The sequence below is a fragment of the Asparagus officinalis genome, chromosome 4 (genome assembly GCF_001876935.1).
Source record: "Asparagus officinalis chromosome 4, Aspof.V1, whole genome shotgun sequence".
NCBI classification, from domain to species: Eukaryota; Viridiplantae; Streptophyta; class Magnoliopsida; order Asparagales; family Asparagaceae; genus Asparagus; species Asparagus officinalis.
This window is the reverse complement of record NC_033797.1, coordinates 132,474,673-132,501,086: the sequence shown is the minus strand read 5'-3', so window position 1 is coordinate 132,501,086 and position 26,414 is coordinate 132,474,673. Positions and strand designations below refer to the sequence as shown.

Here is a 26,414-nt window from a genome sequence, read left to right as displayed (position 1 = left end):
CAGTCATTGGCGTATCTCAAACTCCAGTTTGGTCAAACCTTCCTACAGTTAGGGCCAAAGCCAAAATCCACTCTCGATTCCTTCCATGAACGAGAGGTACACTTGAAACAATCAAACCTATAAAAGTTAGGATTGTTTCCGATCTCGCTTAGTCAAGCCTACACATGGTCAAGACTAAAGTCGAGTCACTCCTTTTCGATAAACGAAAATCCACCTTTGTCCCCTTTTTCCACCAAACCTATAAAAGTTAGGGTTGAAATTGGGTCTTCTCCTCAATGAATGAGGGGTTCTTTGGGTTCAAATGACCAATCCTATAAAAGGTAGTGTCGTTCGAACTTTTCCGATTCTCGGAGTGGAGATCCCACTCTTAGTTTCATCCTGCAGGATTCTGGGGGTGGAGATCCCACCTCGAGTTTCCTTTCCGCCTGAAGATAGAATATAAAATTCTTCCTCTTCGGCAACGGGAGATAGAATATAAAATTCTTCCTCTCTCGTTTCTTTTCCGGCTGAAGATAGAATATAAAATTCTTCCTCTTTAGCACCGGGAGATAGAATATAAAATTCTTCCTCTCTCGTTTCTTTTCCACCGGGAGATAGAATATAAAATTCTTCCTCTCCTCGGACCTTTCCGATGCTCGGAGTGGAGATCCCACTCCCAGTTCATCCTTCCAGATACTGGGGGTGGAGAATCCCACCTCGAGTTTCTTTTCCAGCTGAAGATAGAATATAAAATTCTTCCTCTTTAGCACCGGGAGATAGAATATAAAATTCTTCCTCTCCTCGGACCTTTCCGATGCTCGGAGTGGCGACCCCACTCCCAGTTCATCATTCCGGGTGCTCGGAGTGGAGATCCCATTCCCAGTTCATCCTTCCAGATACTGGGGGTGGAGAATCCCACCTCGAGTTTCTTTTCCAGCTGAAGATAGAATATAAAATTCTTCCTCTTTAGCACCGGGAGATAGAATATAAAATTCTTCCTCTCCTCGGACCTTTCCGATGCTCGGAGTGGAGACCCCACTCCCAGTTCATCATTCCGGGTGCTCGGAGTGGAGATCCCATTCCCAGTTCATCCTTCCAGATACTGGGGGTGGAGAATCCCACCTCGAGTTTCTTTTCCAGCTGAAGATAGAATATAAAATTCTTCCTCTTTAGCACCGGGAGATAGAATATAAAATTCTTCCTCTCCTATTTTGACACAACTTTCAACTTCCAATCCGCGCACTTGGTGCATGGGGAATTTTATCCCGAATCCTAAGTAGGGATAAGTCAACACCTAACACGTGTTGCCGGGTAGCCTATTCCCGTAACAAGGGCAAAGTCTACGTATTCAAAGTCGTAGCATTAAGTCTAAGGGAGTTCATTCCTTTAGCACAACGTTACATGCGGAACGGATTTCGACAATCCGCATGCTAGCCCGATTCAAACGGTAATCGGTAAAGGCATATCAAACCCGTTGAAGGCTGGGGGTTTGCCAAAAACCCCAAAGTCAACGCCTAACACGCGTTGCCGGGTAGTCTATTCCCGTAAGAAAGACGAAGTCTATGTATTCAAAGTCATAGCATCAAATCTAAGAAAAGCAATTTTCTTAGCACAACGTTACATGCGGAACGGATTTCGACAATCCGCATGCTAGCCCGATTCAAACGGTAATCGGTAAAGGCACATCAAACCCGTTGATGGCTGGGGGTTTGCCAAAAATCCCATAAAATCTGTCATTCAGAAGAAATACAGACAAATCACAAGAAAGAAGCAAATGCGGAGTTGCTATTAATAGGTCAAGTCAAAAAAAACATACAACAAAGAGCTCATTAGCCCGAAGGCAACTGACGGCTAAGAATATGAGACTTTAAGCTAAAAAGTCTATCTGCATAACTCTGCTCAAGTCCCACCTGCAGATCTGCTCGGGCAGATTCCTCAGAACAGCTCAAGATCTCCGCAGCTTCACTCTTCAACTTCATCAATCCCTCCTGAGTGGATCCGAACTCCTCGAGTACCCGGTCACGAGAACGCTCTAGTCCGATCAAGTCATCTGCGATAAGAACGGCGGATTCCTCGGCACGCTTCAAGGCCTCCTTCAACCTAGTCGCTTCCTCGCGATTCGAGTCCAAGGAACGGAGTAACTCAGCTTTCTCCCTATCCATCCTCGCCATGTTAGCCATTAGATGCGCAAGGGAGCTCTCGCGTGACTGAAGCTCACGCCCGACGGAAGATCTCAGTTCACGCCACTGCTCCATCCTATGCTCTAACTCAGAGGATACGAAAGAAGAAGCCCCGGTAACCTCCAGTTCCTTCAACTCTCGTATCTCTGACTCCAGGGCAGCGAAATCAGCAGTGAAGGAATCAGCCAGTTCCGGGTATCCTTCTTCCCTCATCATCGTCATGTGGCGAGAGAAGGAACGCCGGAACTGATCGAAGCCGCCTCCTCGGTGGAGAAGCTTCTCGATCAAGCCATTATACCAGGCGGTGAAGAAGCTGAGGTCCGTACGGAAAGCCTCTCCGTCAGGATCAGTATCGGCCAAAAGGCTACGGACACGCTCGTGCAAAGAAGATCGAGATCCTACAAGCAACAACTTGGAAGCTCAGTGAACTATCGAATATGAAAAGGAAAGTCAAAAGGCAAGTTCTGAACATACCGACACCAACAGACGTCCCCTCGGGTTGAGGTCCGACAGGCTCTGGGATAGCAGCAGAAGAAGGTACATCAGCCCCTGCAGGCGGAGTGCTCACACCACTCGGCAGAGACGGGGAGGCACCACTGCTATGAGGACTTTCAACCCCGGGGACTGTAGCAGTATCAGGCTGAACGCCTGGTCCTACAGTGACATTCCTATGTTAACCAAATGGAAATTTGGACAAATAAGGAGAATCGGGATAAGAAGGTCGTATGAATACCTGCAATCCCCATGTCCTCAGATGCAGCCGGAATGCCAAGAGTCATAAGAGTATCGGCCCAAGCTGCTGGTCCTATGATGACACTCTCTTATTAGTCAAAATGAAAATTTAGACGAATAAGAAGAATTGGGATCTGCATACCTGTAGATCCATTATCCGCGGGCATTTGAGGGATGCCAGGAGTCATATGAGAATCAGTCCTAGCGGCTGGTCCTATGATTGCACTCATTAGTCAAAAGACAGATAAACATAGGAAAGTACAATATCCCTGAATCGTATACATACCTGCAAGCCCGTCGCTCTGAGGCAAACTGGATATGCCAGGGATAGATACCGGGCTAACTCCAATGGTAGACGCTGCGATAATCAATCATTCATTAGTCATATGAAATATCGGGCAAGAGGGAGAAAATCAGATATATACCGGTAGATGAATCGTTCCCGAAGAATGGTCTCTCGGTCCCTCTGGAAGTCTGCTCAGCCAGCATGTCAGCTAATAAGCCGGCATCCGGCTTCGAGAAGCTTGGCCCCTCCATCGCAACATCTGCAGGGTAACCCAAATGTTGAAGGATGAGGAAAGCTCAAACGAGAAATCTTCCTTCACCTTACATAAGGAAAATGACATTGGATGCGGATATACCTGAATAAGGGATTGTGGGCTCAACATTATTTATCTGCTCAAGATCGATGTTAAGGTCGATGCCCAAAGACCCATCGTGAAAAGCGTCGCACATTTGTTGCACAAAGCAATCCATGTTGTCAACGCCAGGGGACGCCGAACCCGGTGGGAGTTCGCCCTCCTCGAAGAAACCTGAAGCACAAAACATGGTCACAAATCCCCAAAAGGTAAACAACCTTGAAGCAAGAGCAATTGAATGTTACCTCCCCCTCCATCGGCGGTGCTCCCTAAGTCCACTCCACAGGGACGCTGACCGTCATGGGACTTATGGGCAGTCTTCTTCCTCTTCGGGGCACCAACCCTCCGAGGACCATAGGGTCGAACATGCGCAGGCCTATCACACGTTTCAACGTGTGTAGGAGCTGAGGGCTCATGATCACCGGCTGTCCTACCTAAAATGACAATAGCCATTTCAATGAAAAAGAGCTGTCATTTATGGAAAATGAAAATTAAAAGAGATAGGACAAACCAGTATCGAAGTCCCCTCTGCCGGTATCCACGTCCGCATACTCGTCCTCGGAGTTCTCGTCATCATCACCCGCAGGGAGAAGTTCTTCTTCGTCTGAGACAAGAGATTTGGCATGCCCTTTTCTCCGCTTCTGAGCAAGCTCAGCTCTGCGACCAGCCATCATAGCAGCCCGGACCGCATACTCGGACTGCAACTCTGAGAGGCTCCTCGCGCTGATGGACTCATATGCAGAAAGGAACCACTTGCAGCTGAGGAAAGTGATCAATGGCTTACGCCGGTACGAAGGAAGAGCAAAACGGGCTCCAGTACAGCCCACCATCGTCCATAGCCACGCTCGAACGCCATCAATCAATCCTCCCTCAACCCGCAGGCTGCGGCTCGGATTCCCGACATACAGTTGGTCATAGCCGAATTGTCGAGCAAAGCGGCAAGGGAGATAAGGCTCTATGTGGCACTGGTTCTTCACCCGAAGGACGAGATAGCCTACACGGATGTTCACTAACCACCGGAAGCAACCAGCGTCAAGAACGGTCCGGTCACTTCTAGGTTTCTCCTCATCAACCAGCACGTCGCCATAGCGACCTGAAAAGTGAGGGAAACACTTAAAGAACTCCCAACTCTTGCGGACCCGGAGCTCTCGCTGAACATCACTAAATTTGCTCCCAAACCATCTGCTCTGCTCCAACAATTGCATGAAGGGGACAGGGATGTCAACAACGCTGGGGGCCGACATCAAGTCGGGACGGTGAAGAACGAGCCACGCCATCAAATATGCGTAAGGGAGCTCAACCTTTGGGCAAACCAGCTCAGCTGATGGTTCAGAACCCATATGTGTAAAACTGCTAACCAGACCCCTGAGCCCGCAATGGATACTAGCAACCATTGCTGGGAGCAGGGAAAGCTCTCTCCCATAAGCCAGCTGAACTGCAGGGAAGAGCACCTCGATGGGTAGAGCGTCAGAAGGTTGGTGCGGGACGACACACTTCTTCAACCAAAGGGCAAGGTAGCCTGCTAATAGCGCCCGGGACCCTATAGACCTCTGTGCGCGGCGGAGAAAAGAGCGAAACTTTGTCCCCGCGGGAAAAGCCCCCTCAGCACTGCCGATAGTGTAGGAACGAACCTCAGCCTTTTCCAACAACTCATTAACGGCCGAAGGAGTCATCACGTCTAATTCATGAATGGGCGCACTGGAATCACCTTCCAAGTTCTGGAACAAGTAGCTGGCAAACTGCTTCAAGCTGATCTGCCTCTTCCTTCTCGCTTGGGGAGAAGTTTGGATCAAGGAAGTGTAGTAGTGGCAAGTAAGATCCCAGAGTGTGTCATACATGTCCGGAGTATCTTTCTTCATACACTCCAGCTGCTGGTTCGTAGGGAAGTACTCCTGATACGGACAGTCCCCCATCGGAAGACCCGAAACATAATGCATCTCGTGCAAGGCCAACCCTAGCTCACCTCCGCTGGTCAGGAAGGTGTTGCTATCGGGCACATAAGTCTCCAGCAAAGCCAAGAAATGGCGACAGCTGACTGGGATGCCGTACATAGTAGCTCGTATGGGTGCATACAACCCACTGCTCTTCAGATCCCTCTCCCAGCGCGCCAAGACGAAACCAGTCATGCGCGCCCACCACCCTTTGGCTAGGGAGGAAGCCCAGCCATAACATCTGTACTCCGATGGGGGTAACTGTCTCCCAAGAAGAGCCAGACGGTTGCTCACAGTCGGAGCAGCAGCTGACACCTCGCCTGGGGGTGCAGTATCAAGACCCATGATCCCGGGTCGTAGACCACGCACGTCATGATACCCCTCAGAGCCAGGAGTCTTATGGTGAGTAGCATATCCGCATTGAACCCGATCAGCATCTTCAGTAAGATGCCAAGACATCTGCCGGTCCACGGCTTGCCCCTTCAAATGACTGAAAGAATAGTGGCGTGGAATCGAAGGGATGTACAAACAGGCTCCACCGTCAAGAGTTAACCAATGCTCCTCACAAAGAGTCAGCGTGGCAGGATCCCTGACATGATCTCCAAATAGAAAACCCGGCTTCTTTAGAACCTGAGTGGAAGTAGAATCAGGGGTGAAGGAGGCATCTGTGATAAGTTGGCGCAAGCAATGGCGCCCTCCTTCCTGTATCGAACGGCAAGAGTCATTTGGACGATCCCCGTCGAACCGAGGAAGTGGGCCAACAGCCTGCCTAAGAGTAGCGGAAGAGAAAACCTCCCGACTACATCCGGTGTTGGCGTGAGGAGGAAGGCTACCCGCGGGAAATTCCACTGCAATAAAGCACAAGGGCGGAATCAGAAAATCCATCTCGTAAGAAGAATGATAGACTCATCCACGGAATAATTGGAGAGACGATTTTGAGTGACCTACACCAGAAGGACGGCATGCGTCATCACGTGAATAACGTGGTAACGTACACCGACCTATAAGGTGTAGGACAACACAAAATCGCCCCAATATATCCGAAGACTTGAATTGGCTAAGCAAAACAAGTCTGAAACCTTACCCTCCGCGAGAGAGGTATCGGTTCTTCCTTCATGACCCGCAAAGAGGTCAATCAGGGATGTAAGACAAAATCTCTGCATAAATTCTCACCCCCGAAAAATGAAGCCGCGGGAGAGGATGTCGTGGGGACCTCCTCCTCACTATGCTGTGAACGAGAACGGCTCCTCCGGGGACGAGATCGACGCGGAGACATTGCAAATCTGCAACGAAAAGCAGCAAGTCAGGTACAATCTAAAACATGAATATACGAAATTTAAAAGGGAAATTAAGAACTTTAATTAAAATCCTATACACAAATAGGATTTCATAATTGAAGTCTAATTAAACCTACAAATTTCGTGCACGATGATTGTCATCTTTCACGGTGAATTTTGGTGAAATACCCAAAATACCCTTTGTGTTCAAGGCCAAAATCTAGGTCAAGGACACGCGTGACCCGGGTCATGATCGTCACATTCGATCATATAACACCCCGGTACCCCACAATTTTGGTTAAAATTTGCAAATGAGCCCTTTTGCAGAATTCAGCCAATTTTGCATAAAAGCCCCTCTACAAAATCTTGGTTTGGGCTCCACATGCCTTATCAAAATTTTGATCATGAGTTCGTGGTCAAAACTCATTGGATTTCAGCCATAAGTTCACTGCCTTTTGCAAATAAGTCCCTCTAAGACATTTATGGGCTGTTTTGCAAATAAACCCCTCCAACAACTTTTGGTCCTCTTGCCTAAAATACCCCTCAAGCTTGTGGCCAAATGAACATGTAATTTAGGTCCTAAACTTCAGTCCTCTATTACATGAACACCACCCCAATTCTTCGGCCACTTTTGCAAATAAGCCCCCAAAACTTTTCGGCCCCACATTTGCACATAAAACCCTCAATAAGGTATGGTCTTTTTGCATGAAACACCCATCCAAATTGTTACCAAAGGGGAATGAAATCCAAGCCTCAAAATTTCAGTCCCATTTTGCAAATAAACCCCCACGAATTTTGCAAATAAACCCCCCAAAGTTTCGGCCATTACCTCTTTTTGCACAAAACCCCCCGAAATAATAGTGCATACATGCCCCCTAGTCTACCACAAGAATAAAAATGCAACCTTTACCACAAAATAAGAGGATGGTGAAGAGGAGCTTACCCAAATCAAGAGGCTTGAAATCCCCAATCCAAGAGTCAAGATCCGAGCTTGAAGGTGGAGGGAGAAACCCTAGTGAAAAGTGAAAATTTTCGGCCAAGAAGGAGCATACAAAAAACCGAATTTCTTTGGGGTATGGAGCTCTTGAAAGAAAAACAATGGAGGAGGTTTGGAGGAAGAAGATGAATTCTCTTTTGAAAAGAGGGGGGAAAACAAAAGGGGAAACAAATTCAAACAAGAAAGAAAACAAAGAGGGGGGAAACAAAATGAAGAAAAAGACAAAAGGGGGGGGGTTGATTTTTCCTTCAATTTTTTCCAATTCTGGATCTGTTTTGAAAATAAAAATCAAAGGTTTTTTGGGTTTGTCGGCGGCGGTTTCAATTTGAAACCCTAAGGGTTCATGGCGAAAATTAAGGAGGTGGTTACCTCAAACGAACCTCGCGTTCGTTCAATTTTAACCGAGCTTCGCGCTCAACGAACCTCGCGTTCGTTCTAAGGTGAACCTCGCGTTCAACTCAGGTGAGCGTCAAGCTCAATTTTAACGAACCTCGCGTTCGTTCTAAGGTGAACCTCGCGTTCAACTCAGGTGAGCGTCAAGCTCAATTTTTTTAACGAACCTCGCGTTCGTTCTTCAGACGAACCTCGCGTTCGTACTTCAGACGAACCTCGCGTTCGTACTTCAGACGAACCTCGCGTTCGTACTTCAGACGAACCTCGCGTTCGTACTTCAGACGAACCTCGCGTTCGTACTTCAGACGAACCTCGCGTTCGTACTTCAGACGAACCTCGCGTTCGTACTTCAGACGAACCTCGCGTTCGTGCTTCAGTCGAGCCTCGCGTTCGAACTTCAGACGAACCTCGCGTTCGTACTTCAGACGAACCTCGCGTTCGTACTTCAGTCGAACCTCGCGTTCATTTTTTAAACGAACCTCGCGTTCGTTCCCAAGTTGAACCTCGCGTTCTTTTATCAAACGAACCTCGCGTTCGTTCATTTTCAGACGAACCTCGCGTTCGTGCTTAAGTGAGTCTCGTACTCAATACAGTCGAACCTCGCGTTCGAAGTTAAGGGAACTTCGTGTTCATTATGGTTAAGCCTCGGCTTTTCATGGGTCCACTTTGGTATACTTAATTTATTCAATTAAGTTATGGGCCCTAATTAAGCTGTGAGACCCCAATTAAGTTTTTGGAAATTCAGTTGATTTAAATTAAAACTTTTTAATTTAAATCTAATTTGGTTTTTAATCAATTATTTAATTCAAATATTATGACACTAAGGTATTAAGGTTGTCTCTCACTCCAATTGATTAATTGAAACAAGAAGTTGCCAAAGTAACCTCTCTTGTGTAGATTGTTCATGAGGAATGTGAGATGTTTGTGTGTATGCTTTCGTGTAAATATTTAATCGGCCCAAAGGAAGGTTAATATTTATTTAGACTGTATACACATCTGCGATGATAAGCGTGTGACAATTATAAGGTTTACATGTGAATAATGAATCGATCCAAAGATAGTTTCATTATTTGACATGAGTTATTGTCAATGTTTGATCATTGCAACAAGGTATCACTTACAAGTTAATATTACTGTCCAAAGACTTGATATTAATGTTGTGCCGGTATCTTGGATGGGGATTGTCATTATTTGAATTTTATTGATTATGGTTATTGATGTGAGCATTTTTGTTTTATTTCAGCTAATGCATCTGCTGCAACAATTTCTGCTAACATCAACTCAATTCCCATGCTAAATGGGACAAACTTCAAGGTTTGGAAAGAGAACATATTAATTGTTCTTGGCTGCATGGATCTTGACTATGCATTAAGAACTGAACAACCCCAACCTCTCAATGCGGATAGCACTCCTGATGCAAAGAAGGAGCATGAGAAGTGGGAGCGTTCAAATCGCATGAGTCTTATGATCATTAAGCGCGGCGTTCCGGAAGCCTTCAGGGGCATAGAATCCGAAGGGATTACTAAGGCTAAAGATTTCCTTGCCGAAATTGAGAAGCGTTTTGCGAAAAACGATAAGGTAGAAACAAGCACGCTTTTAGCTCGCTTGATTTCAATGAAGTATAAGGGCAAAGGAAATATCAGGGAGTACATTATGGAAATGTCTCATATTGCTTCAAAGCTTAAGGCACTTAAACTCGATCTTTGTGACGAGTTATTAGTGCATCTGGTTTTGTTGTCTCTTCCTGCACAGTTTAACCAATTTAAGGTCAGTTATAACTGTCAAAAGGAGAAATGGACTCTAAATGAGCTCATTTCATACTGTGTGCAAGAAGAAGACAGGTTGAAGCAAGATAAGACAGAAAGTGCTCATTTGGCCTATGCCTCTAAGGATAAGGGCAAGAAAAGGAAGAATGATAAGGAAGCTGCTAAGGGTCCAGTTGAGAAGAAACAACATAAGGATAATCAGGGTTGTTTCTTCTGTAAGAAGCCTGGACATGTAAAGAAGGACTGTACAAAATATCACGCCTGGCGTGATAATAAGGGTACGTTCCTTGCTTTGGTCTGTTCTGAGGTTAATTTAGCTTCAGTACCTAGAAACACTTGGTGGTTAGACTCTGGTGCTACTACTCACATAAGTGTTTCTATGCAGGGTTGCCTGAGCTACCGAAAGCCAAGTGATGTTGAAAGACACATCTTTGTGGGCGACGGACAATCGGTAGATGTGGAAGCAATTGGGCACTTTAGGTTGTTGTTAGGAACTGGTTATTATTTGGATTTAAAAGATACTTTTGTAGTACCGTCTTTTAGACGGAATTTGGTTTCTGTTTCTGTATTGGACAAATCAGGTTATTCTTGTTCATTTGGAAACAGTCAATTCAGTTTATCTTTTAATTCAAATGTTGTGGGAACCGGTTACTTGAGTATTTATGACAACCTATATTTGCTTGATACAATTGCTTCTTACAATGAATCCTTGCATGTGGAATCACGTGGTACTAAGCGTAAATTAAATAAGGAAAATTCGGCGACATTATGGCATAAGCGCTTAGGTCATATCTCAAAAGGTAGAGTTGAGCGTCTTGTGTCTGATGGCATTTTGGATTCCCTTGATTTTTCGGACTTCGACGTATGTGTTGAATGTATCAAGGGAAAACAGACCAAAGTGAAGAGATTAGGTGCCAACAGATCTTCGGATGTCTTAGAATTGATACATACGGATATTTGTGGGCCATTCCCTACGGAATCCTGGAATGGTCAACAATATTTTATATCATTCATAGACGATTACTCACGTTATGGGCACCTATATCTTATTCATGAAAAATCTGAGTCTCTGGACATGTTCAAAGCCTATAAAGCTGAAGTTGAGAATCAACTCAACAGAAGAATTAAAACCGTCAGATCTGATCGTGGTGGTGAGTACTACGGTAGATATGATGGTTCAGGTGAACAACGTCCAGGACCATTTGCTAGATACCTAGAGGAATGCGGTATCGTCCCACAGTACACTATGCCGGGTTCACCTAGCATGAATGGTGTAGCTGAAAGACGAAACAGGACTCTTAAGGATATGGTAAGAAGTATGATTGCTCATTCTTCTTTACCAGAGTCACTCTGGGGAGAAGCACTTAAGACAGCAGCTTACATTCTGAATAGAGTACCAAGTAAAGCAGTTGCTAAAACACCTTATGAGCTTTGGACTGGTCGAAAGCCCAGTTTAAAGCATTTACATATTTGGGGATGTCCAGCTGAGGCAAGGCCTTATAGGCCAAATGAAAAGAAATTGGACTCCAAAACAGTTAGCAGCTACTTTATTGGGTACCCTGATCGCTCTAGGGGCTATAAGTTTTATGATCCCACTATAAGGAATATTTTTGAGACGGGAACAGCAACATTCTTTGAGGATGTTGAGTTTGGGGGGAGAAATAAGGTTAGAGACATTAGTTTTGAGGAGGAATTGGCTTCAGATCCAATCCATACAGTTACTTTTGACAATATTCAGGTTCCTATACCTGTTGTTGCTCAAGAAGTAAATCCGGAACCTCAAGATGATAATGTTGAACAACTCCCTGTTCCAGAAGAACAAACTCAACAACCTCAAGAACCAGTGCCATTAAGGAGATCCACGAGAGAAAGGAGAAATGCTATTCCGGATGATTATATTGTATTTCTCCAAGAACATGAGGAAAGTAGTGGAATGTTAGAAGATGATCCAATCAACTTCTCTCAGGCCATGAAAAGTTCTAACTCTCAACAGTGGATTGATGCCATGAATGAAGAGTATAAGTCTATGCAAGACAATAAGGTTTGGGAACTTGTCCCATTGCCAGAAGGTGCAAAACCAATTGGTTGTAAATGGATTTTTAAAACCAAGCGGGATGCAAACGGTAATGTGGAGAGGTATAAGGCGCGTCTTGTGGCTAAAGGCTATACTCAAAAGGAAGGCATTGATTATACAGAGACTTTCTCTCCGGTTTCATCGAAAGACTCTTTCAGAATAATCATGGCACTTGTTGCTCATTATGATCTTGAGTTACATCAGATGGATGTTAAGACTGCATTTCTCAATGGAGACATTGATGAGATGATTTATATGGTGCAACCAGAAAACTTTGTGTCAGGAGACCCAAAGAATATGGTTTGCAAATTAAGGAAATCCATCTATGGACTCAAGCAAGCTCCTCGTCAATGGTATCATAAGTTTCAACAAATAGTTATCTCGTTCGGTTTTGAGATGAACATTGTTGATGACTGTGTATATCACAAGTTCAGTGGGAGTAAGTATATTTTTCTGGTTCTGTATGTGGATGACATCTTGCTTGCCACTAATGATATAGGCATGTTGCACGAAACCAAGAGATTTCTATCAAAGAATTTTGAGATGAAAGATCTTGGGGACGCCTCTTTTATATTAGGGATCCAGATACATCGAGATCGCTCTCGGGGTATTCTTGGATTATCACAAAAGAGCTATATCGATAAGGTACTTAAAAGGTTTGGCATGCAAGATTGCAGACCAGGTGACACCCCTGTTGCTAAAGGAGACAAGTTTAGTCTCAATCAGTGCCCTAAAGGTAACCTTGAAATTCAGGAAATGCAGAAGATTCCTTATGCTTCGGCTGTAGGAAGTCTAATGTATGCTCAGGTATGTACGCGTCCGGATATTGCGTACATTGTTGGGATGTTAGGCAGATACTTAAGCAACCCTGGTATGGATCATTGGATAGCAGTCAAAAGGGTTATGAGGTATCTTCAGAAAACAAAAGATTACATGCTCACATACAGAAAATCAGAGAAATTAGAGGTCATTGGGTATTCGGACTCTGATTTTGCTGGATGCCAAGATAGCAGGAAGTCTACATCAGGCTACATTTATATGTTAGCAGGAGGAGCTATATCATGGAAAAGTGTCAAACAAACACTAGTAGCTTCCTCCACTATGGCAGCAGAATTTGTAGCTTGCTATGAGGCATCCAATCAGGGAATATGGCTGCGAAATTTTGTCACGGGACTGCGCATTTTGGAAAATGTTGAAAGACCACTAAGGTTATATTGTGACAATAAATCTGCAGTAATGTATTCCAATAACAACAGGAGCTCAACTAAGTCAAAACATATTGACATTAAGTTCCTGGTTGTGAAAGAAAGGGTACAGAGTGGACAGATATCCATAGAGCACATTGGGACAAACTCCATGTTAGCTGATCCTCTTACTAAGGGATTGCCACCTAAGGTCTTTCATGAGCATACTGCTCATATGGGTGTGGTATTATTTGAGGATATTATGTTTTAGTGGGAGTTTGTATTTGTGGTGCTTTATGTTTGTTTGTATTGTCTGATCAGAATAAAGTTTTCAGTTAAGACACTCTGTTACATTATGTTTGGTTTTGACCTCACTAAGGAGGACCAGTTGAAAATAGACATGTACTGATCACATTGCATGTAATTTTCATGCTGCACATCCATGATTGATCTATGTCGTTTGATTGTATTGGTATATGTGACCATTGATGGGTCGAGTCACGATAAATGTGACGAAGGCCGCTTTGATCCTATATTGATATAGTCAATGGACGAGATTGTTTGGAAATACCTTTTCAGTGATAGCAATTTTTGAGCTCATAAGGTTATACACAATTTAAGGAATCATATGGTGCCCAAGTGGGAGATTGTTGGATTTAATCCAATAAATCTATTTGTGGGCACATATGATTAATCAATGTGTATTGCTATCTTTCAGGATAACCCACTAAAGTGATCAATTAAGTTGGGTTAATTTGGTATTTAAATAAGTCATGGGGTTATATGTGCAGATACCAGGTTGTAATTGTGATTTATTGAGGGGCTAAATTACAAAAGTACAACATCTATAAATAAGGGGTTATGGTCCCTAACCTAGGGTTACATTCTCTAATTCTCTACACCCCCATCTAGCTAGAGAAATTCGGATTTAGAGAAATCCTAAGGTTAGAAGATCAAAACCCATCTCAAGATTAAGCAATGGATTCAGGTATAAGCTTCCGCTCTTTTGATTATTGTTAATCTCTTTGAATTAATCATGGCTATATGGTTTTAGATCTCAAGTTTTATGATTCAGATCTAACAATAAAAACTTCCCTAGAGAAGTCAAGGTTGTGATACCTTATGCTTTTTTTTGGGAGATGTCAACTTTCCCAAATAATGTCGTTTTCATTTTACATAAAAAGTATGATGTAACAGTTTTATGGCAATTTAATTTTTGGTTAGAAGTGTTGTACCCAAATTAAAAATCATATTAGTTTTACTTATTAGTAATCATTAACATCTTGATATATAGTCGGCAATTATTCTTAAACTGAGGTTTTGAATCACATAACATTCTCCTTTGTTGGTCTTAATTATGTGAATTTTGTCATGCATATTAATATGGATTTCCTATTGTGTTATGAATTTTCTGTATGACGTAACACATCCAAAAATTTTAAGTTACAACCTTTGATGTATCTATTAGATCAAAGTTTTAACATTTAAAATGACATAACTAAATTCGATTTAATAGCAAGTTCGGTATTAGTTTAAATATTATCATGTTATGATCATCAACAATTAGATGTTTAAAAATTGGATCTTGTTTATTACAATATAGTATATGGTAGCCATGAACTATTTGAACAAGTTATATATAGTACAAACATAAACTCCAAATATATAATCAAATTATTTGACTATGTGTGCATTGCACATGCATCTCACCTGTAGATTAATATTACGATATATCTCCTCTGATTAAATCACGAGTATTACTTTTGCAGCATATATATGTTCTTTTCTACTAATTTTAAAGTTTGTGATTCCTTATCAAAACTTAGTCTGAACTATTATTGTGTAATCCTCAATAATTCATGACAATTTATGAAAATTATGCCTTATTTTTTGCTTTTATGCAAACTCAGGGATTCGGATCTATCTTTAAATTTTCATCTTAACCATTAACTGTCATCTAAGTCACAAATAGACGTACAAGCATTAATCCGAATAGATTAGGTGGGAGGCCTAATTTATGAAACTTGCCACTACAGTCATCATGTCTTCGTGTGAACCCAAACCTTCCGCCTCTCTTTATTCTTTGCCTCGCTTCTTTTGGGTTTCGACAATGACAAGACGAGAAACCCACATTTGACATCACATTGCTCCTTGCTGATGTCGTCATCGTCCATATACCTAGGGCTGTCCAAATGATCTGCCAGCTCGGGCTTGGCCCAGTCTGGGATTGGCCTGAAAACCCGGGCCAGACCAGGTTCCGGGCCCGGGTACGTACCGCCTCGTCGGCGCCCTGTCCGGCCCCGGCGCAACGGTCATCTAAGGTGACCCGCCCCGGCCATAACGGCCAAATTGGCTGTTTTTGACCATTTTGCTCCTAATAACGGTAAAAAAAGATCATATGGTGAGGGTATTTTGGTTATTTGCCTAGGGGGCTGCCTCTATAAATAGAGAGGGGTTTTCATTTATTTTCCTCTCACCAAAACTCATCTACTTCTCTCTTATACTCTCTTATACACTCTTATACTCTCTAATAATATATTATCTCTCTAATTCTTCAATCAAATGGCTTCCTGATCTGATTATGAAGGGCAAAACCTATCTCCCGATTTTGAAATGAGTCATCCTACCGGGTCTACTCCTACCGATGTTAATCCCAGATCCGATGGCGACGATTCTACACCAAGAGCTCCTAAAAGACCGAGATCCGATGTGTGGAATTTTTACGAGAAGATAGACGTCACCAATGATGAAAACGGTAGGATCCTCACCCAGAGGGCTAAATGTGCGTTGCGCGGCAAGATTTTCCAAGCTCATCATAAGAGCGACAACAACCATCTCAAACGCCATTTAGATAAACACAACAGAGGCTAGACGTCTCAAGGTGATATCCGACAATCTATGGTTTCGCAATCCTTAATTTCTGGTACTCTCAGAAGTTGGAGTTATGACGCAGCCCGTGTCAGGAAATGCGTCATTAGGTTTATCATTCTTAAGAATCTTTCTTTTAGATTAGTAGAAGATGATGAATTTAAAAATTTATTTACAGATGATTTTTACCCCGCATTTAAAAAATTTTCCCGTCAAACTTGTCAACGTGATATTTTAAAACATTATCAAGAAGAGCAAGTAAAAATAATTTCTTATTTTTAAAGTTTAAACTGTAAATTTTTTTTAACTTCTAATATTTGGACATCTAAAGCACAAATTGGTTATTTATGCATCACAACATACTAGATTAATAAAAATTGGCAAATGTTTAAAAGAGTTATTTCCTTTATTACAATTGAAGAGTCACATACTGTTATTAATATTATAAATTTAATAATTGAAGAACTTATGAAACAAGAAATTTCAGAAAGAATATTTTCTCTTTCACTAGATAATGCAAGTAATAATAATATAGCTGTTGATTTTATCAAAATAACTCTATCATTGCCATATCATGGTGATCTTTTTCATATTAGATGCATCTGTCATATTTTAAAGTTAATTGTTCAAAGTGCATTTACTGAAATTAAACTCATGATAGAAAATGTTAGGTCAGTAACTTATATGCATAATGCTTCTGAACAAAGAATTAGAAGATGGAAACAATTCTATAAATAAAAAAAATGTAAAGCCCAGACTAATTCCAAAAGATGTTGACCATAGGTGGAATTTCACCTATGCAATGTTAAGTGTAGCAATAAAATATAAAAAAATTATAAATGCTTTTATTGCTTATTATTCTTCTAGTTCTAGCTCTGGTAGCACCTATGGAATAATTGAAGAGGAATGGACAATTATATTTTATTGTAATAAAATATAAAGAAATTATAAATGATTTTATTGCTTATTATTCTTCTAGTTCTAGCTCTGGTAGCACCTATGGAATAACTGAAGAGGAATGGACAATTATAAGTGATTTAAAAGAGATGTTATAATTTTTTTATGATGCTACAATGTTATTATCTGGCTGTTATCATCCAACCATTACTTTAGCTGCTTTACAAATTTTAAATATTCAAAATTTTTTACTAAATATCGTATGGATGATACTTTTGGAGCTATAATTTTTCAAATGGAGAGCAAATTTAATAAGTATTTATACTTTTGGAGCTATAATTTTTCAAATGGAGAGCAAATTTAATAAGTATTTTAGGTCTATTCCTCATATTTTTGGTTTGGGGGGAGAGCAAATTTAATAAGTATTTTAGGTCTATTCCTCATATTTTTGGTTTGGGGGTTCTTATTGATCCGCAATTGAAGGATATTAGCCTTCAAAGTTTGTTACAATCATTGTATGGTAATCAGATTATAGACTTAGATGATGGATCCATCATTACTGCTACTTCTCATCATAATGCTGTTAGAAATTATTTTCAAACCTTATATGATGAGTATGCAGCTAAATATGGTGTAGCTGCACAACAGTTTACAACTTCGGCTTATTCGAGCTCAAGCCGAGGTAAAAGTGTAAGTTTTGATAGGTATGCAATGGTAGCTGAACTAAGTGGTGGATCTGGATTTGGATCATCATTGGAGGTTTCTGAAATAGATGAATATTTGTCTGCTTTTTTAGTTAAATGCCAAAATAATAATTTAGATATTTTGCAATGGTGGAGAGTATATGGATTGGTTTCATATCCTATAATTTCTACAATTGTTCGTGATTTACTAACAATGCAGGTTTCGATGGTAGCTTCGGAATTTGCCTTCAGCACAACATGACGTTTGATCGACGACCACAGGACATCATTAGATCTGTATACTGTACACGCGGTGATGTGCTTACAAGATTGGTGGAGGTACAAGAAGAGAACACAAGACATCGATCGGCTGCCTGGAATTGAAGATAAATTTGAAGAATTAGGACTAGTAAATAGATATAAAGATTAAATAATATTCATCAAATTATAATTTTTATTTCTTAGTTAAATTTTGTAATAAATTATTTTGGAAACAGTTGCAAATGATAGTGATATAGGTGAGTAGGTGCCAACCTAGTTGGGATGTACTCATCTATTGTGATGCGACGAATTCTGGAATAAATTTATACTTGTAAATAATTTACTGATTATTAATAAAGAAGTTATTTTTATCATCTGTCTTTTTTATAATTTTTTATATTTATAATTTATGTAATTTCAAGTGATTAATAATATTATTTTTTTATTTAAATTTTGTGTAAATTTTTTATGTAAATTGGAGTTTTAAAGAGATTTAAAAAATAAAAAAACCGGACGGCCCAGAGCCTGGCCCGCTCAGGCCCGGACCCGACCCGGGGCAACTGGGTTCGGGCTCCGATTTTGCCCAGCCCTGACTCGATTTTTCGGGTCGAGCCGGGGCGAGCGGACCCGAATGGACACCCATATATATACCATATTACCAAGGAAGGAAAAAGGAATTGAAAAGGTAGGGGCACTACAACACTTTGATTTTGAACGGTGACAGCCCCATCACACCCACGTCTCATTTTTCTCCTAATATATATATATATATGAGTATTAGACCAATAAAACTACCTCCTAACCAAAGTTTGAGATGAGAATCTAACACGTGTTATCAAATAATTCCTTAGTGAAAGAACAAAGAAAAAGGCCCAAAGAAAAAGGCACCTTGTTCTAATTCTTTTTCCCCTTGTCTCAGTCAACCGAAAGGATTATTGAAGGTTATCTAGTCTTTCTTCGCGAACAAGAATTAGTGTTTTCGAAAAGAACTCCTTAAAAAATTCCCTTTATCTCTAAATAATATACCTTGTAGATTTAAATTGCTACCCATATTCATAATTATTATAAGTACTACGTTATCTGTGATTAAGCAATGGACATTATTGTGTTTTAATTATGGATCGAGAAGATTTAACTATATTTCAAAATTTATAGTCAATAAGCTAGTATTAAATTTAAGAAAGTATCTCAAATATCTTTAAAAAAACTATTGGAAAGAATAACAGAGTTACAACATGCTATACAAACATGACATGGATGTCGGAAACGTATAAGAAAAAGACAGTGATATTCTATGTAAATCTAATAACACTTGCTGAAATAAAATAAGTATAAAATAAAATAGTATTTCTTGTTTCTATATTTCTCCTGCGCTAAATAGTTATTAGTATTCTGCATGCAGCTGATCCAGTTAACATTTATTATAACATAAAATTAAAACCTTCCAATACTTATCAAAACTTTGGAATTTTGCTACAATAAGGCCCCGTTTGGTTTAAGTATTTTGTATTGGGTCTTGGGCAGAAAACCTGTGAAAAGAGCACTTTTGGCAGGCTTTCTGCCCAAGACCCAATACAAAATACTTAAACCAAACGGGCCCTAATAGCGTCCTTTAGCATTTATTAGTACCACTGTGGGCTTAGGCAAACATTCCCGAATATAAAAACGCATGACCAGAACGGATCCTGTGTATGTCGGACTCGCATTATTTGTACAAACCCGCATCCGAATTCCTTCTAGTCTATCTCGATGCTAGAGAAAGCACACCGTATTGATTATGCCGCTAAATTTCTCTGTTTGTCCTCAAACAGCGTAACTCATGACGATCGTATCGTAGAGCGACGATTCGTCCACATAAATTAACTCGCTTTAACTTTAAACGTTATCAACCGTTCATTCAGTGAATGCTGTATGTAGCCAAGCACTGGATATGGAGTTTGAACTTCGGGCCCAAGGGCCATGGCCCAGCTGTTGTCAGAGTGATACGGTGGGGTCCACGCAAGCTGCCGCACCATTTTCTCACACGGAAAATCTTTAAATCTTGTCGTTAGTACTGTGACACCCGTATATTTTTATAATCACGGCGAGTGCTATACATTGCCTTTATCTGTTGGGCGAGGTGATTGCTAGAAGGCTAAAATGGGAAGAGTGTAAAACTTTTTTTTTTTTTTGAAAAATACACCCGTTGGTAACAAGAGCGCCTGAATTTACTCGCCGGTACCCGCCTACCGCAATATTTGTATTGGGTCAGGGTTTAAATGCTTGTTTCTTAAAATTAAAAATAAAATTTCATAAGTCGGATGACTTGTATTCCGAAAACATCCTCATTGATGCTAAATGGCATCATCACTTATTAATTTTCACAGAGCTTACTTAATTTGGATAGACCATTCACATTCAAATTAAAAAGCGAAAAAAATATATATCTTTAGAAATTGCTAAAATTTATTATAAAGGTGAGTATGATATTTAATTAAAATGTACAATTTAAAGCTTTATTTATTAAAGATCATCGCCATTATTCCTATAACAAAGCAAGTTGTGAAACCCTTCGTATTTATTAAAGATCGATGACACACTCTTTTACTATCACACGGTGCCGCCTATTATCCCTAAATGTGATATTTGCAGATAGCCCCCTCAAAGTCAAAACCATGTGTAAGATTTGAAACAGATGTAGACCTTTGTGCTATCGCACTCGGCTTCTCCCTTTCTTCGCGTCCACTTCAACTCGGCCATCTATTCCTCTATAATAACGGAAAGATCCAAGATTTACTATTCATGTTACAGTAAAATTACTATAGTATTATTACTGCAACGCAGACAATATGATCCAAAAATTCACTATTTATGATACAGTAAAACTGAAGCATTATTACTGTAGCATAGGCGATAACTATAGCGTTGTAAACATTACCGTAGTAATATTACTGTAGCTCAGGCGGCATGCTGTATCATATTTTAAAAAAAAATTACTATAGTACTTACTAAAACTCTATTTGAATACAGAATTACTGTAGCAAAAATAAAAAAAATGAAGGTCATGCTTTACAGGGGTGCACACTAGTAAAACATTTGACAGAAAAGAGCACCAAACAGTGAATAATAGCATACATGGAGGACAAATGCGATGCTTAGTTAAGTTCTTGGAGTCTATCTGTTAGGGGCTGTTTGGTTGATGTATTTGGCATTAGCGGTTGGGCAGAAAGCCTGCCAAAAGTTTTGCAGGCTTTCTGCCCAACCGCTAATGCCAAATACATCAACCAAACAGCCCCTTAACATCAAACTTGAGAGGTAAAAAGTTGCAGAACGCGATAAATACCGGGGTTCTATGTGCAATTAATACAACAGAGCCAGGTGCCCATATCAAACCCGTAATAGCGACAAACATTAATGCTCTTTTCTAACACCCAGCCCCTAAAAACTTGTACACCTGGCTCAAACGTCTCTTATTATGATTATTTTATTCTTCCTCCCACGCCAACAGCTTTTTCTCACAGAATCTCACTCCTCTGCTCTCCCGAGTTCGCTTCAAAACTCAGCACTCTCTCTCTCTAAAGCTCTCATCCTCCCTCTCTCTCTCTCTCTAACCTCCAACCTCACATGCAGCAGCAGCAGAGCTCCAAAATCTAGCGGGTGAGGGGAAGAGTAAGCTCGATTAGGGTTTCGATCATATCAAAAGCGCTCACCTTTACTTTCTCTCTCTAAAACAGGACAGCGATGTCGATGTCGTCGTCGTCTTCGAGGAGAGGGCTCGAGCAGTCGCCGTCGCAGCGGCGGCTGCTCCGAACTCAGACGGTGGGAAATCTCGGAGAATCGATCTTTGATAGTGAAGTTGTCCCTTCGTCTCTCGTCGAGATCGCCCCCATTCTTCGTGTTGCTAACGAAGTCGAGTCCAGTAACCCTAGGGTTGCTTACCTCTGTGCGTAGCCGCAGTTACTTGGGTTTTCTTATTTTGTTAATTAGTAAAGTTGGTAGCTTTTTTGTCTTTGTTCATGTTTGGTGATAACTTAGGTTTGCATATTTACATAATTATATGTTTCTTTTTAGTTATTTTCGTGTAAACATATGTTTTTTCTGAAGGCAAATGTAAGTTGTTAGCGCTTTTATTCAGTTGGTTATAGTTGATAATACAAACCCTAACCCTATTAGGAGATCTCTTGGGCTTATATAGGCCCTACACAACTTACACATAACCCCTTACAAATATTACTAATGTCAACACTCCTCCTCAAGATGGGCGAAAGATATCCACTAAGCCCATCTTGTCACATCCTCTAATCATGTCTAATGAGCTAAGTCCTTTAGTCAGACAATCTGCTGCCTGGTCCTTAGTTGAAACATGACTTAGCTCTAGTAGTCCACTATCCAACTTCTCTTTGATGAAGAACCTATCGATCTCGATGTGTTTGGTTCTATCATGCTGCACTGGGTTGTTGGCGATACTGATAGCTGACTTGTTGTCACACCATAACTTTATCTTAGCTCCTTGATCCAGCTTCAGCTCTACCAGCATACTCTTTAACCATAGCAACTCAGCAACTCCTAAGGCCATAGCTCTATACTCTGCCTCAGCTGTCGATCTCGCCACCACGTCCCTTTCCAGGGGCACTCTTCAGATATCTCAGAATCTGGTACACAGCGTCCATATGACCCTTCCTTGGATCATGCATGTAGCGGCTCACCACGCTCACTGCAAAAGAGATATCGGGACGTGTGTGACTCAGGTAGATCAACCTCCCTACCAGCCTTTGGTATCTGTCACGATCAACTGGTTCTCCAGCCTCAGCACCCAGCTTGAACTTCTGGTCGATCGGTGTAGTTGCAGGTTTACACCCTAACATCCCTGTCTCTTTAAGAAGATCCAGTGCATACTTTCTCTGGGATAAGACAATCCCCTCCGCTCCGCGAGCTATTTCTATTCCAAGAAAGTATCGAAGCAAGCCAAGATCTTTCACCTCGAACTCCTTACCCAGTCTCACTTTGAGTTTGGCAATCTCCTCCTCATCATCCCTTCTAATGATCATATCATCCACATATACCGCAAGCACAGTGATGTAACCTTCATTTCGTCGGAAGAACACAGTATGATCAGCGTTAATCTGCCGGTATCCCATACCTATCATAGCCCGCCTAAATCTGTCGAACCAAGCACGAGGAGATTGTTTCAGGCCATATAGAGACTTCTTCAATCTGCAGACCTTGCCCACTGTCTGTTCTGTGTTGAATCCTGGCGGAATTTCCATGTATACCTCTTCCACCAGATCTCCATGAAGAAATGCATTCTTCACATCTAATTGGTGTAGCTTCCATCCACCATTTACTGCCAGAGAGATCAAGGTTCGAACAATGCTCATCTTCGCTACTGGTGCAAAAGTCTCATCATAGTCGATGCCGTATGTCTGACTATATCCTTTTGCCACCAGACGAGCTTTGTAGCGCTCAACCTGTCCATCTGGATTCTGCTTCACAGTGAAGACCCACTTGCATCCAACTGCTCTCTTTCCTTTTGGTAGTTTTACTAACTCCCAAGTGCGGTTCTTCTCAAGGGCCCTTAGCTCTTCGTGCATAGCAGCTTTCCATTTCTGGTCCTTCTTTGCAACCTGCCAATTGTTAGGTATAGTAACAGAGTCCAGTGATGCAATGAATGCTCCATGTGTAGGGTGGATGTTAGAATATGATACAAACTGAGCAAGATCCCAACCATATCTATCGGGAGGATTTCCCGCATTACTGCGAGTAGTCCTCCGTACAGTCATTGGTGTGGGAGGAGTGAGGAGAGGAATGATATCACCTTGAGAAGAATATGGTGGTAGTGTAGGTGTCTCAGGAGTCGGGACATGTGTTGGCAAGGGACTTGGCACCAGTGACACTGTAGGTACTGTTCCCGCAATTTGTTTCCCCTTCCTACTATAGGTAAGTAGCTCCCCCTGAGCCGTGGACCTAACACCTCTTGTCTCATTCTCCTCTCTTGTCTCATTCTCCTCCTCTTCTTCATTCTCCTGCTCCTCCTCAACCACTTCTTCCCAAGGAATCGTTACAGAAATTGATTTTTTCGATCTCTCACCATTCTCAGACATTGATTTCTCCACATTCACCAATCTCTCACCATTCTCCTCCTCTCGCCGCATACTTCCAGTATTAGGCGAGTTATCAACGGATGAAGTTACCTTCCGGGTGTAATATGGCTCGAGTTCTCGAAAGTGCACATCCATACTCACAAACAACCTTTTCTCCACCGGGCTCCAGCAAACATAGCCCTTCTGAGTAGCAGAATATCCCACAAAAATACATTTCACCGCTCTAGGGGCAAGCTTCCCGACTGATGGCCTGTTGTCTTTCACAAAGCACACACAGCCAAACACCTTGAGTGGAAGAAGCCCACCATTATCTCCCTTCAACAACTCACACGGAGACTTCCAATCCAGCACTCTCGAGGGCATTCTGTTGATTAGTGCTGCCGCGGTCAACACTGCTTGTCCCCATAATGTTTCTGGGACATTCATAGAGATCATCATACTTCTAGCAACCTCTAAAAGATGTCTATTCTTTCTTTCCGCTACTCCATTTTGAGCAGGTGTGTATGGACACGTAGTCTGGTGTTGTATTCCCTGAGCTGACAAGTATTCCCCAAACGTTTTGTTAGTATACTCTGTCCCATTATCAGATCTTAATACCTTCACCACAGCGCCGTATTGAGTCTGAGCATACCTATGAAAATTTTGAAAGCAACCAAACACTTCACTCTTATTTTTCATCAGGTACAACCAAGTAACGCGGGAGAAACAATCAATAAAAGTAACAAAATACTTGTATCCATTCATAGAACTTGTAGAACAAGGTCCCCAAACATCTGAATGTATCAGTTCGAATACACGAGAACTCCTATGACCAGAACTTACGTAAGAACTTCTAGTAAGTTTTCCAAGCTCACATGCATCACATACAAGGTGCTGCTTATTTGCTTTCTCAAATAGAGATGGATACAACCTACTTAAAACATTAAAAGATGAGTGTCCCAAACGCTGGTGATGAAGCATCAACACACTCTCAGCACTCATCTCAGATCCTACTTCTGCTCTCTCTATCATTGACACCAATGCTGAATCCAGTCCTTCACGATCCAGATACCACAGTCCACTACGCCATGTGCCAGTCCCAAGTCTCCGCCCTGTCCCCTTCTCCTGGAAGATCACCTTGGGAATATCAAAGGAAACAATGCATTTTAGTTGAAGGATGATAGCACTAATGGATAAAAGGTTGACTGGAAAGGAAGGAGCATGCAAAACATTGGACAAAGTTACTGAACCAGTACAATCAACTATACCCTTACCAACCACAGGCTGAAATGTACCATCAGCTGTTTGAATACTATCAGGCGATGCTAGGTGAGTATATGATGAGAACTCACTAGCATTACCTGTCACATGTCGAGACGCACCGGAGTCGACTATCCATTCTGATGATTTGTCGGAAGATATGGAAGCAAGAGCATGTATGTCATCAGTACCTTTGGTCGGATGAGCATAGGTAGCAGTGTTGCCTCTGACGAAGAATGATGTGGATGCCTCCTCTGTCCCACTCCTCCTGTCTCCATCCCCTGCTACTTGCTGCTTTCTCCTGAGTATCGCCAGGAGCGCCTGATCCTCCTCAGTAAAGATCACCTCAGCTTCTTCTCCTCCTTCTGCTATCATCAGATTCGCCCGGTTGCCTGCTCCCCTTCCACCTCGTCGACCCCCACGGCCACGACCACGCCCTCCGAACTGTCCACGTCCACCCGAATCTCCTTCCTTAGGTGGCTTGGTGCAAGCATGCCTTAGATGACCCACTTCACCGCAGTTGTAGCACTGCCGAGTCTCTCCCCTGGATCCATTATTGTTAGATGCTGCTAAAGCTGACTTCACCACAGGAAGTCCACATGTCCCTGCCTGCAGCTTAATGCGAGTCTCCTCCTGGATCATAGCTGAGACAGCCTCCTCAAGCGAGGGAATTTTCGGCTGAGCTAGCAGTAATGCAATTCGCTGAGCGAACTCTGATGTCAATCCCTTAAGAAACACCATAGTCCTCTCCTGTAGAAAGGCCTCCCGCTCTTTACATCCTGGGTCCTTGCAGCTTGCCCGGGGAGAAAAATGGTCATAATCCAGCCACAGACGCTCCAGCTCTGTAGCATATTCTTGTACAGTCCTCTCTCCCTGGACTGTGGCGTCAATCTCTCCTTTAATCTGGAACACCCTCAGGTTATTCCCCACTCTATCATAGGTCCTCCTCAACTTTTCCCAGACGTCCTTCACCTTCTCAATGCCATCTACTGTGGCGGCGATCGTCGGGACCAACGAGTTGAGAAGCCAGATGTACACCAACATATGAGTGGACTTCCACTCATCTCGTCCTCCCGAGTCCTCATCCGGTTCTGTCTTCTCTCCGGTCAAGTAACCCTCCAGGTTCCTCCCTGCAAGGGTGTATCTCACCCGTCGTGACCAACTCAGGTAGGTACTCGGTCCATCAAGCTTCAGATCGATGGTCGGAAGCTCCAACTTCTTCGATGGTCTTGTCG

At 42.1% G+C, this 26,414-nt stretch overlaps 2 protein-coding genes and 2 long non-coding RNA genes across 4 annotated transcripts in view; 1 reads left to right on the top strand and 3 right to left on the bottom strand.

The window, feature by feature from the left end:
• LOC109836565 lies at window positions 2,927-3,355 on the bottom strand. Its single transcript, XR_002246013.1, has 4 exons — window positions 3,317-3,355; window positions 3,178-3,249; window positions 3,034-3,105; window positions 2,927-2,964 (listed from the first exon to the last, which is right to left on the bottom strand). It is a non-coding gene; the product is annotated as an uncharacterized LOC109836565 (long non-coding RNA).
• Window positions 3,405-3,916, bottom strand: LOC109836159. Its single transcript, XR_002245859.1, has 3 exons — window positions 3,775-3,916; window positions 3,533-3,703; window positions 3,405-3,436 (listed from the first exon to the last, which is right to left on the bottom strand). It is a non-coding gene; the product is annotated as an uncharacterized LOC109836159 (long non-coding RNA).
• On the bottom strand, window positions 5,628-19,875 carry LOC109839322. Its single transcript, XM_020407750.1, has 4 exons — window positions 19,725-19,875; window positions 7,681-7,866; window positions 6,634-6,743; window positions 5,628-6,308 (listed from the first exon to the last, which is right to left on the bottom strand). The coding sequence occupies exons 1-4, from the start codon at window positions 19,873-19,875 to the stop codon at window positions 6,084-6,086; spliced, it is 672 nt and encodes a 223-aa protein (XP_020263339.1). The 3' UTR covers window positions 5,628-6,083.
• Window positions 21,283-26,414, top strand: part of LOC109839031 (callose synthase 3-like) — a 33,760-nt gene continuing 28,628 nt past the window's right edge. Inside the window, exons 1-2 of the mRNA XM_020407463.1 lie at window positions 21,283-21,496; window positions 21,574-21,782. Of these exons, the coding sequence (XP_020263052.1) occupies window positions 21,315-21,496; window positions 21,574-21,782 (391 nt within the window). The 5' untranslated portion in view covers window positions 21,283-21,314. The remainder of the gene's footprint in view (window positions 21,497-21,573; window positions 21,783-26,414) is intronic.